At 61.8% G+C, this 19,312-nt stretch overlaps 2 protein-coding genes across 2 annotated transcripts in view; one reads left to right on the forward strand and one right to left on the reverse strand.

Moving 5' to 3' along the window:
* Positions 1–8,732: 8,732 nt before the first annotated feature.
* LOC133625680 (UPF0598 protein C8orf82 homolog) lies at positions 8,733–15,097 on the forward strand. Its single transcript, XM_061998848.1, is given in 6 exon segments — positions 8,733–8,740; positions 11,555–11,601; positions 13,421–13,725; positions 13,727–13,869; positions 14,097–14,167; positions 15,075–15,097. Coding segments are annotated over 6 exon segments (597 nt in total).
* LOC133625681 (leucine-rich repeat-containing protein 14-like) overlaps positions 15,094–19,312 on the reverse strand; it is a 49,563-nt gene continuing 45,344 nt past the window's right edge. The window contains 3 exon segments of the mRNA XM_061998849.1: positions 15,094–15,732; positions 16,481–16,596; positions 16,598–16,879. Of these exon segments, the coding sequence (XP_061854833.1) occupies positions 15,201–15,732; positions 16,481–16,596; positions 16,598–16,879 (930 nt within the window). The 3' untranslated portion in view covers positions 15,094–15,200.

Here is a 19,312-nt window from a genome sequence, read left to right on the forward strand (position 1 = left end):
TCCCATCCCAATCCTATCCCATCCCACCCCTGAGGTCCCACCCCTAAGGTCCCATCCCATCCCAACCCTAGGGTCCCATCCAGTCCCATCCCATCCCATCCCACCCCTGGGGTCCCATCCCATCCCACCCCTGGGGTCCCATCCCATCCCATCCAACCCCTGGGGACCCATCCCAACCCTGGGGTCCAATCCAGTCCCATCCCATCCCACCCCTGGGGTCCTATCCCACCCCTGGGGTCCCATTCCATCCCACCTTTGGGGACTCATCCCACCCCTAGGGTCCCATCCCATCCCAACCCTGGGATCCCATCCCACCCCTGAGGTCGCATCCCGCCCCTGGGGTCCCATCCCATCCCACTCCTGGGGACTCATCCCACCCCTGGGGACCCATCCAGTCCCATCCCACCCCTGGGGACTCATCCCAACCCTGGGGTTCCATCCAGTCCCATCCCAAACCTGGAGTCCCATCCCACCCCTGAAATCCCACCCCTGGGGTCCCATTCCAACCTCAGGGTCCCATCCCACCCTTGGGGTCCCACCCCTGGGGTCGCATCCCACCCCTGGGGTCCCATCCCAGTCTCATCCCACCCCTGGAGTCCCATCCCAGTCCTATCCCATTGCACCTCTGAGGTCCCACCCCTAAGGTCCCATCCCATCCCAACCCTGGTGTCCCATCCAGTCCCATCCCATCCCATCCCACCCCTGGGGTCCCATCCCACCCCTGGGGTCCCATCCCATCACCCCCTGAGGACTCATCCCACCCCTGGGGTCCCGTCCCATCCCACCCCTGGGGTCCCATCCCATCCCACCCCTGGGGTCCCATCCCATCCCACCCCTTGGGACCCATCCCAACCCTAGGGTCCCATCCCATCCCAACCCATCCCATCCCACCCCTTGGGTCCCATCCTATCCCAACCCTGAGGTTCCATCCAGTCCCATTCCATCCCACCCCTGGGGTCCCATCCCATCCCAGCCCTGGGGTCCCATCCCATCCCACCCCTGGGGTCCCATCCCAGTCTCATCCCACCCCTGGAGTCCCATCGCAGTCCTATCCCATCCCACATCTGAGGTCCCACCCCTGGGGTCCCATCTCATCCCAACCCTTGGGTCCAATCAAGTCCCATCCCATCCCATTCGATCCCAACCCTGGGGTCCCATCCCATTCCATCCCAATCCTGGGGTCCCATCCCATCCCTGAACTCCCATCCCTGGGGTCCCATCCCAACCTCAGGGTCCCATCCCACCTCTGGAGTCCCACCCCTGGGGTCGCATCCCACCCCTGGAGTCCCATCCCAGTCCTATCCCATCCCACCTCTGAGGTCCCACCCCTGGGGTCCCATCCAGTCCCATCCCGTCCCATCCCTGGGGTCCCATCCCACCCCTCGGGTCCCATCCCATCCCACCCCTGGGGTCCCATCCCATCCCAACCCTGGGGTGCCATCCCACCCCTGAAGTCCCATCTCTGGGGTCCCATCCCAACCTCAGGGTCCCATCCCAGTGTCATCCCACCCCTGGAGTCCCATCGTAGTCCTATCCCATCCCACCCCTGAGGTCCCACCCCTGCGGTCCCATCCCATCCCACCCCTGGGGTCCCATCCCATCCCACCCCTGGGGTCCCATCTCATCCCACCCCTGGGGTCCCATCCCACCCCTGGAGTCCCATCCCATCCCACCCCTGGGGTCCCATCCCACCCCTGGAGTCCCATCTCATCCCACCCCTGGGGTTCCATCCCTAGGGTCCCATCCCATCCCAACCCTGGTGTCCCATCCAGTACCATCCCATCCCATCCCACCCCTGGGGTCCCATCCCATCCCAACCCTGGCGTCCCAGCCAGTCCCATCCCATCCCATCCCTGGGGACCCATCCCACCCCTGGGGACCCATCCCTCCCCTGGGGACTCATCCCACCCCAAGGATCCCATTCTACCCCTGGGGTCCAATCCCATTCCACCCCTGGGGTCCCATCCCATCCCACCCCTTGGGACCCATCCTATCCCAACCCTGAGGTTCCATCCAGTCCCATTCCATCCCACCCCTGGGGTCCCATCCCATCCCACCCCTGGGGTCCCATCCCACCCCTGGGGTCCCATCCCACCCCTAAGTTCCCATCCCTGGGGTCCCATCCCAACCTCCGGGTCCCATCCCACACCTGGCTCCCACCCCTGGGGTCCCATCCCACCCCTGGGGTCCCGTCCCAGTCTCATCCCACCCCTGGAGTCCCATCGCAGTCCTATCCCATCCCACATCTGAGGTCCCACCCCTGGGGTCCCATCACATCCCAACCCTTGGGTCCAATCAAGTCCCATCCCATCCCATTCGATCCCAACCCTGGGGTCCCATCCCATTCCATCCCATCCCACCCCTGAGGTCCCATCCCACCCCTGGGGTCCCATCCAGTCCCATCCCAATCCTGGGGTCCCATCCCATCCCTGAACTCCCATCCCTGGGGTCCCATCCCAACCTCAGGGTCCCATCCCTCCTCTGGAGTCCCACCCCTGGGGTCGCATCCCACCCCTGGAGTCCCATCCCAGTCCTATCCCATCCCACCTCTGAGGTCCCACCCCTGGGGTCCCATCCAGTCCCATCCCATCCCATCCCTGGGGTCCCATCCCACCCCTCGGGTCCCATCCCATCCCACCCCTGGGGTCCCATCCCATCCCAACCCTGGGGTGCCATCCCACCCCTGAAGTCCCATCTCTGGGGTCCCATCCCAACCTCAGGGTCCCATCCCAGTGTCATCCCACCCCTGGAGTCCCATCGTAGTCCTATCCCATCCCACCCCTGAGGTCCCACCCCTGGGGTCCCATCTCATCCCACCCCTGGGGTCCCATCCAGTCCCATCCCATCCCATTCCATCCCATCCCACCCCTGGGGTTCCATCCCTAGGGTCCCATCCCATCCCAACCCTGGTGTCCCATCCAGTACCATCCCATCCCATCCCACCCCTGGGGTCCCGTCCCAGCCCTTGGTGCCGCAGGGTACCGGTGGGGTTGCCAGGGTTGATGATGCACAGCACCCGTGGGCAGCAGTGCCGGCGGCCCTCGGCCAGCGCCCGCCGCAGCTCACTCAGCGCCAGTGCCCAGCAGCGTTCGTCGTCCAGGTAGTAGCCGAGCTGCACGGCCCCCAGCTCGGCGATGGTGGCCGAGTACAGCGGGTACTGCAGGATGGGCATCAGCACCCGCGTGCGAGAGGGCGCCGAGCCCGTCACCAGCAGCTTCAGGATTGTCTGAGGGCACAGGCATGGCATGATGGGGGGCGACAGGGGGCTGCGGACACGATGGGGGGGGACACGAGGATGGTGAGGGGAGAAGGGGATGGTGAGGGGACACGGGGATTGTGGAGGGGAGAAGGGGGTGGGGAGGGGACACGGGGGAGATGAGGGGACATCGAGATGGTGAGGGAACACGGGGCTGGTGAGGGAACACGGGGCTGGTGAGGGAACACGGGGCTGGTGAGGGAACATGGGGCTGGTGAGGGAACACGGGGGTTTTGGAGGGGAGAAGGGGGTGGTGAGGGGACACAGGGATGGTGAGGGGAAAACGGGGTTGGTGAGGGGACAGGGGGTGGTGAGGGTAAAAGGGTTGGTGAGGGGACACAGGGGTGGTGAGGGGAAAATGGGTTAGTGAGGGGACACGGGGGGCGTGAGGGGACATGGGGGGGTGAGGGGACACGGGGACGGTGAAGGGAGTAGGGGATAGTGAGGAGACACAGGGGTGGTGAGGGGAGAAGGGTTGTGAGGGGAGAAGGGGATGGTGAGGGGACATGGGGGTGGTGAGGGGACACGGGGGGGGGTGAGGGGAAAAGGGGCTCGTGAGGGGGCCACGGGGCAGTTGAGGGGACACGGGGGTGGTGAGGGGACACGGGGGTGGTGAGGGGACAAGGGGGTGGTGAGGGGACATTTGGCAGGTGAGGGGACACGGGGGTCGTGAGGGGTCACGGGGCTGGTGAGGGGACACGGGGATGGTGAGGGGAGAAGGGGGTGGTGAGGGGAGAAGGGGGGTGGTGAGGGGAGAAGGGGGTGGTGAGGGGAGAAGGAGGTTGAGGGGAAAAAGGGGTGGTGAGGGGACACGGCGGGGGTGAGGGGACACTGGGATGGTGAGGGGACACTGGGGTGGTGAATGGACACGGGGATGGTGAATGGACACGGGGATGGTCAGGGGACAATGGGATGGTGACGGGTACAGTGTGGGCACAGGGATGGTGAGGGGACATGGGACTGGTGAGGGGACACAGCGGGTGGTGAGGGGACACGGGGGTTGGTGAGGGGAGATGGGGATGGTGAGGGGAGAACGGGGTGGTGAGGGGACACGGGGATGGTTAGGGGACAAGGGGATAGTGAGAGGACACAAAGGTGTGGGCACAGGGATTGTGAGGGGCACAGTGTGGGCACAGGGATGGTGAGGGGACATGGTATGGGCACAGGGATGGTGTGGAGCACGGTGTGGGCACAGGGATGGTGTGGGACACTGTACATGGACAATGAGGGGACATTGTGTGGGCATAGGGACGGTGTGGGGGACACAGTGTGGGCACAGGGATGGTGAGGGGACATGATGTGGGCACAGGAACAATGAGGGTCCCATCCCAGTCTCATCCCACCCCTGCAGTCCCATCCCCAATCCTATGCCATCCCACCCCTGAGGTCCCACCCCTGGGGTGCCATCCCATCCCAACCCTGGGGTCCCATCCAGTCCCATCCCATCCCACCCCTGGGGTCCGATCCCATCCCTAGGGACCCATCCCACCTCTGGGGTCCAATCCAGTCCCATCCCACCCCTGGGGTCCCATCCCATCCCATCCCACCCCTGGGGACTCATCCCACCCCTGGGGTCGCATCCAATCCCAACCCTGGGGTCCCATCCCATCCCCAGCCATTGGGGTCCCATAGCACCCCTGAAGTCCCATCCCACCCCTGGGGTCCCATCCCATCCCACCCTGGGGTCCCATCCCACCCCACCCCTGGATACTCATCCCACCCCTGGGGTCCCATCCCATCCCACCCCTGGGGTCCCATCCCACCCCTGGGGTCCCATCCTATCTCACCCCTGGGACTCATCCCACCCCTGGGGTCCCATCCCATCCTACCCCTGGGTCCAATCCAGTCCCATCCCATCCCACCCCTGGGGTCCCATCCCATCCCACCCCTGGGGTCCCATCCCACCCCACCCCTTGGGACCCATCCCAACCCTAGGGTCCCATCCCATCCCACCCCTTCGGTCCCATCCTATCCCAACCCTGAGGTTCCATCCAGTCCCATTCCATCCCACCCCTGGGGTCCCATCCCATCCCACCCCTGGGGTCCCATCCCACCCCTGGGGTCCCATCCCACCCCTAAGTTCCCATCCCTGGGGTCCAATCCCAACCTCCGGGTCCCATCCCACCCCTGGCTCCCACCCCTGGGGTCGCATCCCACCCCTGGGGTCCCGTCCCAGTCTCATCCCACCCCTGGAGTCCCATCGCTTGTCCTATCCCATCCCACATCTGAGGTCCCACCCCTGGGGTCCCCATCACATCCCAACCCTTGGGTCCAATCAAGTCCCATCCCATCCCATTCGATCCCAACCCTGGGGTCCCATCCCATTCCATCCCATCCCACCCTGGGGTCCCATCCCACCCCTGGGGTCCCATCCAGTCCCATCCCAATCCTGGGGTCCCATCCCATCCCTGAACTCCCATCCTTGGGGTCCCATCCCAACCTCAGGGTCCCATCCCAGTGTCATCCCACCCCTGGAGTCCCATCCCAGTCCTATCCCATCCCACCTCTGAGGTCCCAACCCTCGGGTCCCATCCAGTCCTATCCCATCCCATCCCACCCCTGGAGTCCCATCCCATCCCAACCCTGCGGTGCCATCCAGTCCCATCCCAACCCTGGGGTCCCATCCCACCCGTGAAGTCCCATCTCTGGGGTCCCATCCCAACCTCAGGGTCCCATCCCAGTGTCATCCCACCCCTGGAGTCCCATCGTAGTCCTATCCCATCCCACCCCTGAGGTCCCACCCCTGGGGTCCCATCTCATCCCACCCCTGGGGTCCCATCCAGTCCCATCTCATCCCATTCCATCCCATCCCATTCCATCCCATCCCACCCCTGGGGTCCCATCCCATCCCACCCCTGGAGTCCCATCCCACCCCTGGAGTCCCATCCCATCCCACCCCTGGGGATCCATCCCACTCCTGGGGTCCCGTCCCAGCCCTTGGTGCCGCAGGGTACCGGTGGGGTTGCCAGGGTTGATGATGCACAGCACCCGTGGGCAGCAGTGCCGGCGGCCCTCGGCCAGCGCCCGCCGCAGCTCACTCAGCGCCAGTGCCCAGCAGCGTTCGTCGTCCAGGTAGTAGCCGAGCTGCACGGCCCCCAGCTCGGCGATGGTGGCCGAGTACAGCGGGTACTGCAGGATGGGCATCAGCACCCGCGTGCGAGAGGGCGCCCAGCCCGTCACCAGCAGCTTCAGGATTGTCTGAGGGCACAGGCATGGCATGATGGACGGCGACGGGGGGCTGCGGACACGATGGGGGGGGACACGGGGATGGTGAGGGGAGAAGGGGGTGGTGAGGGGAGAAGGGGGTGGTGCGGGGAGAAGGGGATGGTGAGAGGACACAATGGTGAGGGCACAGGGACGGGGAGGGGACACGGTGTGGGCACAGGGATGGTGTGGGGAACAGTGTGGGCATAGGGATGGTGAGGGGACACGGGGATGGTGAGGGGACATGGGGCTGGTGAGGGGAGAAGGGGCTGGTGATGGGATACGGGGGTGGTGACGGGAGAAGGGGCTGGTGAGGGGACATGGGGATGGTGAGGGGGCACGCGACGGTGAGGGAGAAGGGAACGGTGAGGGGAGAATGGGACGGTGAGGGGACACGGGGACGGTGAGGGGACACGGGAGTGGTGAGGGGAGAAGGGGTTTCTGAGGGGATATGGGGGGGGGTGAGGGAACATGGGGATGGTGAGGGGGCACGGCGACGGTGAGGGGACACGGGGGTGGTGGGGGGACAAGGGGGTGGTGAGGGGAGAAGGGGCTGGTGAGGGGATACGGGGGGGGTGAGGGGACATGGGGATGGTGAGGGGGCACGGCGACGGTGAGAGGAGAAGGGGACGGTGAGGGGACACGGGGGGGTGAGGGGATAAGGGGTTGGTGATAGGAGAAGGGGGTGGTGAGGTGACATTGGGATGGTGAGGGGAGAAAGGGGTGGTGAGGGGAAACGGGGCTGGTGAGGGGACACAGGGGTTGTGAGGGGAGAAAGGGGTGCTGAGGGGACACGAGGTGTGTGAGGGGACACGGGGGTGGTGAGGGGAGAAGGGGATGGTCAGGGGACACGGGGGTGGTGAGGGGATACGGGGGTGGTGAGGGGAGACGGGAGTGGTGAGAGGAGAAGGGGATGGTGAGGGGACACCAGGATGGTGAGGGGAGAAGGGGATGGTGATGGGAGAAGGAGTTGCTGAGGGGACACGGGGGGGATGAGGGGACACGGGGAGGGTGAGGGGAGAAGGGGGTGGTGAGGGCAGAAGGGGGTGGTGAGGGGAGAAGGGGGTGGTGACGAGAGAAAGGGATGGTTTGGGGAGAAGGGGATGCTGAGGGGAGAAGGGGATGGTAAGGGGAGAAGGGGAAGGTGAGAAGACACGGGGAGGGTGAGGAGATACGGGGGTTGTGAGGAGAGAAGAGGGTGGTGATGGCAGAAGAGGTTTCTGAGGGAACACGGGGGCGGTGAGGGGACACGGGGGTGGTGAGGGGAGAAGGCGATGGTGAGGGGACACGGGGACAGTGAGTGGACACGGGGGTTGTTAGGGGACACGGGGGTGGTGACGGGAGAAGAGGTTTCTGAGAGGACACGGGGGGGGGTGAAGGGATACAGGGGCGGTGAGGGGACATGGGGGTGGTGAGGGGAGAAGGAGTTGCTGAGGGGACATGGGGCTGGTGAGGGGACACGGGGGGGTGAGGGGAGAAGGAGTTGCTGAGGGGACATGGGGCTGGTGAGGGGACACGGGGGGGGTGATTGGATAGGGGGGTGGTGAGGGGAGAAGGGGGTGGTGAGGGGACACGGGGGGGGTGAGGGGACACGGGGGTGGTGACGAGAGAAGGGGGTGGTGATGGGACACGGGGAGGGTGAGGGGAGAAGGGGGTGGTGATGGGAGAAGGGGTTTCTGAGGGGATACATGGGGGGGTCAGGGGACACGGGGGCGGTGAGTGGACATGGGGGAGGTGAGGGGACACGGGTGTGGTGATGGGACACGGGGACGGTGAGGGGACACGGGGGGGGTGAGGGGACACGTGGGTGGTGAGGGGAAAAGGCGATGGTGAGGGGACCAGGAGGTGGTGAGGGGACATGGGAGGGGTGAGTGGACACGGGGACGGTGAGGGGAGGAGGGGATGGTGAGGGGAGAAAGGGATGGTAAGGGGACACGGGGGTGGTGAGGGGACACGGGGATGTTGAGGGGAGAATGGGATTGTGAGGGGACACGGGGGTGGTGAGGGTAGAAGGGGATGGTGAGGCGACACCGGTATGGTGAGAGGATAAGGGGATGGTGAGGGGAGAACGGGATGGTTAGGGGACACGGGGGTGGTGAGGGGAGAAGGGGATATTGAGGGGACATGGGGCTGGTGAGGGGACGGGGGGGGGTGAGGGGAGAAGAGGATGGTGAGGGGAGAAGAGGATGGTGAGGGGAGAAGGGGATGGTGTGGGGACACGGGAATGGTGAGAGGAGAAGAAAAATGCTTTTCCCAAGTGCCTTCGGGTGACATGGGACGGTGAGGGTGGGGGGCACCCACAGGGGAGGGGGCACCCCAGGAGCACCCATGGGTGGGGAGGGGGTGGGGTGGGACAGGACACCCATCAGAGTCCAGAGATATATAAAGAGAGTTATTAATTAGAAGCCCCTAATTATCAACCCAGATGCTGATTTCTCCTCGGGGTTGGGGCGGCCATGGAGGGGAAGGGGGGGGGTCCCCAAAGTGGAGGGTCTTCAAGGTGGGTGTCACAAGGAAGGGGGTCCCCAAAGTGGTGGGTGTCCCCAGGGGAGGGGTCCCCAAAGTGGGAGTTCTTAAGGTGGGAGGGGTCCCCAAAGTTGAGGGGGATGTCTCCAAGGTGGAAGGGGGGGGGGGGGGTCACTGAATGGGAGGGTGTCCTTAAGGTGAGGGGTCCCCAAAGTGAAGGGAGGCGTCCCCAAAGTGGGAGTCCTTGAGGTGGGGGGGGTCCCCAAGGTGGGTGTCACTAAGGTGGGGGTGTCCCCAAAGTAGGGAGGGAGGGTCCCCCAGGGTGAGAGGGGATCCCCAAGATGGGTGTCCCCAGGGGGAGGGGAGGTCCTCAAGGTGGGTCACCGAGGTGGGGGGGGGTCCCCAAGGCGCAGGGGGTCCCCGAGGTGGATGTCACAGGGTGAGGGGGGTCCCGGGGTGGGGGGACCCCCAGCGCTACCTCCCAGCTCTGCTCACTGCCAGGCGTGGGGGGGAGGGGGCACAGGGGGAGAGTGGGGGGTGACACCGGTGTGTGGGGGGGTCCCCCAGGGCCGGGAGGGGTCCCCACTTCCTCTGTTCCCATTTAACCCTTTCCCTCCCTCAGCTTTTGTATTTCCCCTCTCTCTTTTCCCCCTTTTTCCCCTTTTTCCCCCTTTTTTTCCGTTTCAGCCTTTTATTTATTATGAAGCCGACTCCGAGCATCTCCCCGAGTCCCCCCCCCCCGCGGCTGTGGGACCCTCCCCGCGCGTGGGCCGGGGGCGTGGGGGGGGGGGGGGGGATCCAGATTGGGGGGAGGGGTCCAGAGGCACCACCCCCCCGCCCCTCCCCCCACGGCGTGTGAATAAAAAGCGTCTGGCTGGTGCTGCTCGTTCCCTCTGGAGCCCGTCAGTGGGGGGCTATGGGGGGCTATATGGGCTATAAGGGGGCTATGGGGGGCTGTAGGGGCTATGCTGAGGCTATGGGGGGCTACCAAGATACTATGGGGGCTATGAGGAGGCTATGGGGGGCTATGAAGGGTCTATGGGGGGCTATGAGGGGGATATGAGGAGGCTATGGGGGGCTATATGGGCTATAAGGAGGCTATGGGGGGCTATAGGGGCTATGAAGGGGTTATAGGGGATATGAAGGGGCTATATGGGCTATGGGGGGCTATATGGGCTATAAGGGGCTATAGGGGCTATGAGGATGCTATGGGGGCTATGGGAGCTATGAGGGGTTTATAGGGGCTATGAAGAGACTATGGGGGGCTATGAGGGGGCTATAGGGGCTATGGGGGGCTATGAAGGGGCTATAGGGACTATGAGAAGGCTGTGGGGGGCTATGAAGGGGCTATAGGGACTATGAGAAGGCTATGGGGGGCTATGAAGGGGCTATAGGGACTATGAGAAGGCTATGGGGGGCTATGAGGAGGCTATAGGGGCTATGAGAAGGCTATGGGGGGATATATATGGTGTCTATAGGCTTCGGGGATGCCTATAGGGATATATGTGGGTGCCTACAGAGTTATGGGGGTGTCTGTATGGTCATGTGTGTGTCTATAGGGATACGTGTGTGTGTGTCAGTAGGGTTATGGGGGTGTCTATAGGGATATATGTGGGTGCCTATATGGTTATGGGGGATGCCTATAGGGATCTATGGGGGTGTCTATAGGGTTAAGGGGGTGTCTGTAAGGTTATGGGAGTGTCTCTAGGGGTACGTAGGAGTGTCAGTAGGGTTATGGGGGTGTCTGTAGGGATATATGTGGGTGTCTATAGGGTTAAGGGGGTGTCTGTATGAGTGTCAGTAGGGTTATGGGATGTCTCTAGGGATATATGTGGGTGTCTATAGGGTTAAAGGGGTGTCTGTAAGGATCCGAGAGGATCCCCAATGGATCCTGGGCAGAACCCCCCAAAAAAAAGACCTCAACGGACCCAGGACAGAGGCTGGATGGATGCCGGATGGATCCCAACCGGATCCCAGCACAGAACCCAAACAGATCCTGGACAGTCTCCCCCAAAAAGACCTAAATGGACCCAGAGCAGAGGCTGGATGGATCCCAAATGGATCCCAGGCAACCTCCCCCTCCCCAAAAGGCTCTGAATAGACCCAGGATACAGCCTGGATGGATCCCAGCCCAGAGACAAAACAGATCCTGGACAACCCCCCCCCAAAAAGACCCTAAATGGACCCAGGACACAACCTGGATGGATCCCAGCCCAGAGACAAAACAGATCCTGCACAACCCCCGCCCCCCCAAAAAGACCCTAAATGGACCCAGGACACAACCTGGATGGATCCCAGCCCAGAGACAAAACAGATCCTGCACAACCCCCGCCCCCCCAAAAGACCCTAAATGGACCCAGGGCAGAGCCTGGATGGATCCCAGACAAACCCCCCCCTCCCCAAAAGGCTCTAAATGGACCCAGGACACAACCTGGATGGATCCCAGCCCAGAGACAAAACGGATCCTGGACAAAACCCCCATGAAAAGACTGTAAATGGACCCAGGGCAGAGCCTGGATGGCCCCTGGATGGATCCCAGATGGCCCCTGGATGGATCCCAGCCAGATCCCATTTGGCCCTTGCACCTGCTTTGGGATTTTGAGGCTTTTCCCCTTTTTTTCTGCAGCTTTTCCTGGATGACACCAAAGTGAAGAACTTCATCACTTGCTTCAAAGGTACTGGGATCCCCCCAAAAGCCCCCCAAATCCTCCCCCTCAAAAATGACCCCTCAAAATGCCCCCAAAAACCAAAATCCTCCCAAAATTATCCCCCAGATCCTCTCTGACCCCTTCCAAAGACCCAAATCCCACCCTAAAACCCCCACAAATAAGCCTCCCAAATCCCCCCAAAAAACCAAACCCCAACTCCCCCCGACCTCAAAAGCCCCCAAATCCCAACAATCCCCCTCAAATCCCCCCAGAGCATCCCAAAACCTCCCAAATCCCCCCCAAAAAGCCTCCAAATTCTCTCCAACCCCCCCAAAAATGTCAAAATCCACCCAAACCCCCCAAAATATCCCCCCAAACAATCCCCAAAGTCTCCAAATCCCCTCAAATCACCCCAAAAAACACAAAAGCCCCCCAGAAACCCCCAAATCCTCTCCAGCCCCCCCAAAATAAATCCCCCGAAAATCCCCAAAGCCCCCAAATCCCCCCCAAAAAACACCAAATCCCCTCCAACTCTCTCCAAAAGCAATCAAAATCCCCCCAACCCCCCCAAATCTCCTCAGAACCCCTCCAAAAAACCAAATCACCCCAAAATCCCTCCTCCCCATCACCATTCAGTAGCGTTTTAGCCTTAATTAGGGTCTTTAATTAGAGACTCATCTTTATTTGGGGTCTCATCTGTATTGGGGGGGCTGTGGAGTGGGGAGAAGATACTCTCATCCCCTTCATGGCCTTCGTAGGTGCCAAAACATCCTCCTCTCAACCTAATTTGCATATTAATCACCACCTTAATTAACCACTTCCTGCCCTTAATTGCTCCCAGGCACTTGGTAACACTGATCCCTACTCACCCCCCCCCCCCCCCCCCCCCCCCCCAACCTCCCTCAGCCCCTTCAAATCGCTTTCCCATTAAGGAACACCCCCCTTTCTCCGGTGTTAATTAGGGGAGGGTTAATTAACGAGGGTGTGAGATTAATTAACGTTGCCTTCCTCACTCACCTGGAGCTGAACCCTGGCAGCCTCTATGGGAGGGTTCATTATGGAGAATTGGGGGTTAGTTAGGAGGGTTGGGGTTAATTAGGAGGGTGGAAGTTAATTAGGAGGTTTAGGGGTTGATTAGTGGGGTTACTTAGGGTCCATCCTGGCAGGTATCACCTTCCTCTTCCTCACTCCTTTAGCAGTGGTTGTTCTGAGCAGGTTTAATCATGAGAGGACTGAGGGTTGGAGGTTAATTAGGAGGGTTGGGGTTAATTAAGAGCACTGGGGGTTAATTGTGGGAAGGGGTTATCCCAGCAGACGTTGCCTTTCTCATCTTCTTCTTCCTCACCCTCCCTTAGAATCGCAGTGGTTGTTTTGAGGGGGTTAACCATGGGGGGACTGGGGGTTAGTTAGGGGCGTTGGAGGTTAATTAGGGGGATTGGAGGTTAATTAGGAGCACAGGGAGTTAATTCAGGGAAGGGGTTAATGATGGTTTATCCCAGCAGACGTTGCCTTCCTCCTCCTCATCTTCTTCCTCACCCTCCCTTAGAACCGCAGTTGTTCCAAGTGGGTTAATCATGGGGACACTGGGGGTTAGTTAGGGGGGCTGGAGGTTAATTAGGAGGGTTGGAGGTTAATTAGGAGCACACGGAGTTAATTGTGGGAAGGGGTTAATGATGGTTTATCCCAGCAGACGTTGCCTTCCTCCTCCTCTTCTTCCTCACCCTCCCTTCGCAGCCCCGCAGCGGCCGTTCCCAGCGGGCTAACCACGAGCGGCGATGCGGCTTAATTAAAAGGGGGGGCTGTTAATTAAGGAGAGGCGCGGGTTAATGAGGGTCCATCCCGGCAGACGTGACCTTCCTCACGTTCTTCTTCACGCGGCTGGAGCGGAACCGCAGCGGCCGCTACGAGCGCGAATTCCCGTTCGTGTCCCGCTGCGGCGCGGAGCGCAACCTCCTGCGCTGCGAGCACAGACCCATCGTCTTCACCCGCCTCCTGCCCCCGGACGCCTCCTCCTCAGCCTCCTCCTCCTCCCGCCGGGCCGTGCTGTCGTTCTGCGGCGGCGGGGAGCGGCTGGCCGTGCCGTTCCGGCCCGAGGCGCTGGTGATGCTGCCGGAGAACGGGCGCTTGTACCACCCGGCGCCGGGCCGGGCGGGGGGGCGCGGGGCCGGTGCGCTCGGCGCTGGCTCTGGAGTGGGGGTCCCGCTTGGAGTACGAGCAGGGGCCGGAGCAGCCCCCGACTCACTTTTGGTGGGAGGGGAAGAGGTATCGGCTCACGGCGGAGCTGGTGGAGCTGCTGCGGGGAGGGGAAGGGGCGGGGGAGGCGGAGAGCGGCGGGGCCGCGGGGCGGGGGTGAGGCTTGGAGGGGGTGGGAAGGGGCATTGCATGGCCCCGGGCGAGGAGGAGGAGGAGGAGGCAGAGCTGGTGCTCAGCCACACCGTGTGGCTGATGCTGTGGTGAGGTGAGCGTTGCCGGTGCCAGGGATGTGGGTGTTGTGTGTGGGTCCCCCCACTGTGATATTAAAGGTCTCTGGCAATTGAAATGAGCCTAGAGGTGATGGGTGCCACTGCAGCAGTGTGGGTGCAGCTGTGGAGAGGTTGGTGCTGCTATGGTGAGGTTGGTGCAGCTGTGGTGGGTGACACGGTGCTACTGCCACAGTGTGGGTGTCCCCACGGGTGCTGCCACGCTGACAGTGTTGCTGCCACACTGTGGGTGCCACTGTGGTGATGTTGGCTGGTGTGTAGAGGGAAGGGAAGTTCTTCAGAGGGATGTGGCCATGGGCTGAGGTTGCCCGAGGGCAAGGAGCCAGCAGCGTGCCCAAGGGGGCAAGAAGGCCAGTGGCAGCCTGGCTGGGCTGAGCAGTGGGGTGGCAGCAGCCCCAGGGCAGCGATTGTCCCCTGTGCTGGGCCCTGGGGAGGCTGCAGCTCCAGGGCTGTGCTCAGTGCTGGGCCCCTCACTCACTGCCACAGGGACACTGAGGGGCTGCAGGGAGAGAAGATGCACTGGGAAGCTCTGGGCTAAATGAGGGTACCTGAGGCAAAGGTTCAGTCTGCAGAGAAGGAGGCTCAGAGGAGACCTGATCACTCTGACTCCCTGGCTGTGGCTGAGAGGGTCGGTCTCTGCTCCCAAGTTAAAAGCTACAGGCCAAGAGGAAAGGGGCTCAGGGTGCCGCAGGGGAGGTTGAGGCTGGAGCTGAGGCAGAACTGTTTCCCTGAGAGGGGTGTCAGCCCCTGTGCCAGGCTGCCCAGGGAGCTGGGGGAGTGCCCAGCCCTGGAGGGGTCCCAGAGCCGTGGGGCTGAGGTGCTTGAGGGCCGTGGCTCAGTGGTGCCTGTGGCACTGTGGGGTCAGGGTTGGACTCCAGCAGCTCAAAGGGCTTTTCCATCTGTAATGATTCTCTGGTCAGTGCCCTGTGTGCCAGAACAGCAGCCAGCTCTCTCCTTGGTCCATTAAAAGCAGAAGAGCTCCATCCCCTCCGCTGAGCTCTGCCACTTCCTCCTGCCAAGCATCCCAGGAGGACTTGGGTTAATCGGGCAAGGTGGGGTTGGCTTTAATGAACTCACCATAACCGAGTGGCACAGCCCAGAGCCCGGCACAGCGCCCCGAGGTGAAGCTTCCCTGGGGGGGGGATGCTACAAGCTGAAGTAGTCGATGGCTCCGTAGCGCTGGAGGCTGGTCGTCCACACGGCGTCTGCTCTACCCGCGCTCGCCAGCAGCCGGCACAGCTCCGCCGGGAAACCCTCCTCCCCCTGCGTGGGGGTGTGGTGGCCGGAGCCCCGCGGCGGCTGCGAGTAGCCCACGAGGCGCAGGTCGGGCAGGGCCGCGCAGGGCCGGGCCAGGCCGCCCAGCGCCGCCGCGCTCAGGGGGGTGCCGAGGAGACCGAGGCAGCGCAGGCGGCGGCAGCGGCGCAGCGGCGGCAGCAGCAGCTCCAGCTCCGCGTCCCCCAGCTGACACTCCAGCAGCTCCAGCTGCAGCAGCGAGCACGAAGCGGCTTCCAGCAGCGTCCGCAAGGGTTGCAGGAGGCTGGGGGACGTGAGGTTGTGGCCGCTCAGGTCCAGCTGGAGCAGGGAGGGTGCGTGGAGGCTCGAGGACAGGAAGATGAGGTCGGAGGGGAGCAGGCAGCAGAAGGCCAGCGCCAGACTCTCCAGGGGAGTCTGCAGCTCGCTGGGAGGACAGGATGGGGTGGCAGAGTGGGGAACCCCCAAAGCACCCCCAAACCACCACGAGGCTCCCCCACCTCCAAATCCCCTGAGGCCCTCCCCAAACCAGCCACAGACCCCTAAAACCCTGAGGCTGCCCAAATTCCACCCCCAGGATCCCCCAAAATCCCTCAGCTCCCCCAAAGTCTCCCCCAACCCCCGTGAGGTATCCCCAAACCTCCTGAGACCAGCCCCCTGAGCTGAGGCAGAGCTGCTCTGGGACTCCATCTCCTCATAAGTGTAGACAGTTGCACAGTGCCAAACTGGGCAACTCCCCTAAAACCCCCTGAGCCAAGGCAGAGCTGCTGTGGGACTCCATCCCCTCTTAAATCTTTGCCCACAGGGTGTAGACAGTTCCCCAATGCCAAACCCCAACCCCAAAACACCCTGAGGCTGCCCAAAACATCTTCAGGCACCCCAAACCCCTCTTTTATGCCTCCCCTGAGCTGAGGCAGAGCTGCTGTGGGACTCCATCCCCTCTTAAATCTTTGCCCACGGGGCAAATGCCAAACCTTCCAAACCCTCTCCCCAAAACCCCCTGAGACCAACCCCTGAGGTAGTGCAGAGCTACTGTTGGACTCCAGCCCCTCTTAAATCTGCCCCCACAGGGTGTGGGTGATGCCCCAATGCCACCCACCCCCCACACACACACACATTCCCTCCCGCTGCAGCGTGTGAAGGTTTTGGAGTCCCTCCCCCAGCGGGCAGCTTACCCCAGGAGCTGCCTGAGTCTCCCAGAAAGCCTGGAGGAGTACAAATCGAGTTCCTTGAGGGCAGGCAGGGCCCGGAGGTGAGCGGCCAAGCAGCGGATGCCGGCGTCCGTGCCCGGGGGCCGTGCGGCGCACGTCCACGTTGCTGTAGGGCAGCTTGAGGCTGCGCAGCGCGGGGAAGCGGCTGAGGTGAGGCAGCACTGCGCACAGCCCCGCCAGCCCCAGGTTGTTGAAGCGTGAAACAACTCTGCAGACGGCGGCAGGCTCCAGGGAGTCCAGCAGGGAGACGACGGTGGAGACGGAGAGCTCCTCGGCGTGGAAGTCGCGGCAGAGCAGGCGCAGGGGGGTGCAGGGCGAGCGGAGGGTGGCGCGCAGCAATAGGCGCGTAGCAATAGGGCACCCCTAAGCCAGCCCCCATCAATAGGGCATCCTATAGCACCCCTAACCCAGCCCCCATCAATAGGGCATCCTATAGCACCCCTAACCCAGCCCCCATCAATAGGGCATCTTAGAGCACCCCTAAGCCAGCCCCCATCAATAGGGCATCCTATAGCACCCCTAACCCAGCCCCCATCAATAGGGCATCCTATAGCACCCCTAAGCCAGCCCCCATCAATAGGGCATCCTATAGCACCCCTAACCCAGCCCCCATCAATAGGGCATCTTAGAGCACCCCTAACCCAGACCCCATCAATAGGGCATCCTATAGCACCCCTAACCCAGCCCCCATCAATAGGGCATCTTAGAGCACCCCTAAGCCAGCCCCCATCAATAGGGCATCCTATAGCACCCCTAAGCCAGCCCCCATCAATAGGGCATCCTGTAGCACCCCTAACCCAGCCCCCATCAATAGGGCATCTTAGAGCACCCCTAAGCCAGCCCCCATCAATAGGGCATCCTATAGCACCCCTAACCCAGCCCCCATCAATAGGGCATCTTATAGCACCCCTAACCCAGACCCCATCAATAGGGCATCCTATAGCACCCCTAACCCAGCCCCCATCAATAGGGCATCCTATAGCACCCCTAAGCCAGCCCCCATCAATAGGGCATCTTATAGCACCCCTAAGCCAGCCCCCATCAATAGGGCATCCTATAGCACCCCTAACCCAGACCCCATCAATAGGGCATCCTATAGCACCCCTAACCCAGACCCCATCAATAGGGCATCCTATAGCACCCCTAAGCCAGCCCCCATCAATAGGGCATCCTATAGCACCCCTAACCCACCCCCCATCAATAGGGCATCCTATAGCACCCCTAAGCCAGCCCCCATCAATAGGGCATCTTATAGCACCCCTAAGCCAGCCCCCATCAATAGGGCATCCTATAGCACCCCTAACCCAGACCCCATCAATAGGGCATCCTATAGCACCCCTAACCCAGACCCCATCAATAGGGCATCCTATAGCACCCCTAACCCAGCCCCCATCAATAGGGCATCCTATAGCACCCCTAACCCAGACCCCATCAATAGGGCATCCTATAGCACCCCTAACCCAGACCCCATCAATAGGGCATCTTATAGCACCCCTAAGCCAGCCCCCATCAATAGGGCATCCTATAGCACCCCTAACCCAGACCCCATCAATAGGGCATCTTATAGCACCCCTAAGCCAGCCCCCATCAATAGGGCATCCTATAGCACCCCTAACCCAGACCCCATCAATAGTGCATCCTATAGCACCCCTAAGCCAGCCCCCATCAATAGGGCATCCTATAGCACCCCTAACCCAGACCCCATCAATAGGGCATCCTATAGCACCCCTAACCCAGCCCCCATCAATAGGGCATCCTATAGCACCCCTAAGCCAGCCCCCATCAATAGGGCATCCTATAGAACCCCTAAGCCAGCTCCCATCAATAGGGCATCCTATAGCACCCCTAAGCCAGCCCCCATCAATAGGGCATCCTATAGCACCCCTAAGCCAGCCCCCATCAATAGGGCATCCTATAGCACCCCTAACCCAGACCCCATCAATAGGGCATCTTAGAGCACCCCTAACCCAGACCCCATCAATAGGGCATCCTATAGCACCCCTAACCCAGACCCCATCAATAGGGCATCCTATAGCACCCCTAACCCAGCCCTCTATCTATAGGGCATCCTATAGCACCCCTAAGCCAGCCCCCATCAATAGGGCATCCTATAGCACCCCTAACCCAGACCCCATCAATAGGGCATCCTATAGAACCCCTAAGCCAGCCCTCTATCTATAGGGCATCCTATAGCACCCCTAAGCCAGCCCCCATCAATAGGGCATCCTATAGCACCCCTAAGCCAGCCCCCATCAATAGGGCATCCTGTAGCACCCCTAACCCAGCCCCCATCAATAGGGCATCTTAGAGCACCCCTAACCCAGCCCCCATCAATAGGGCATCCTATAGCACCCCTAAGCCAGCCCCCATCAATAGGGCATCCTATAGCACCCCTAAGCCAGCCCCCATCAATAGGGCATCCTATAGCACCCCTAACCCAGCCCCCATCAATAGGGCATCCTATAGCACCCCTAAGCCAGCCCCCATCAATAGGGCATCTTATAGCACCCCTAAGCCAGCCCCCATCAATAGGGCATCCTATAGCACCCCTAACCCAGACCCCATCAATAGGGCATCCTATAGCACCCCTAACCCAGCCCCCATCAATAGGGCATCCTATAGCACCCCTAACCCAGACCCCATCAATAGGGCATCCTGTAGCACCCCTAACCCAGCCCCCATCAATAGGGCATCCTATAGCACCCCTAAGCCAGCCCCCATCAATAGGGCATCCTATAGCACCCCTAACGCAGCCCCCATCAATAGGGCATCCTATAGCACCCCTAAGCCAGCCCC

The sequence above is a fragment of the Colius striatus genome, chromosome 6 (genome assembly GCF_028858725.1).
Source record: "Colius striatus isolate bColStr4 chromosome 6, bColStr4.1.hap1, whole genome shotgun sequence".
Classification (NCBI taxonomy): Eukaryota; Metazoa; Chordata; class Aves; order Coliiformes; family Coliidae; genus Colius; species Colius striatus.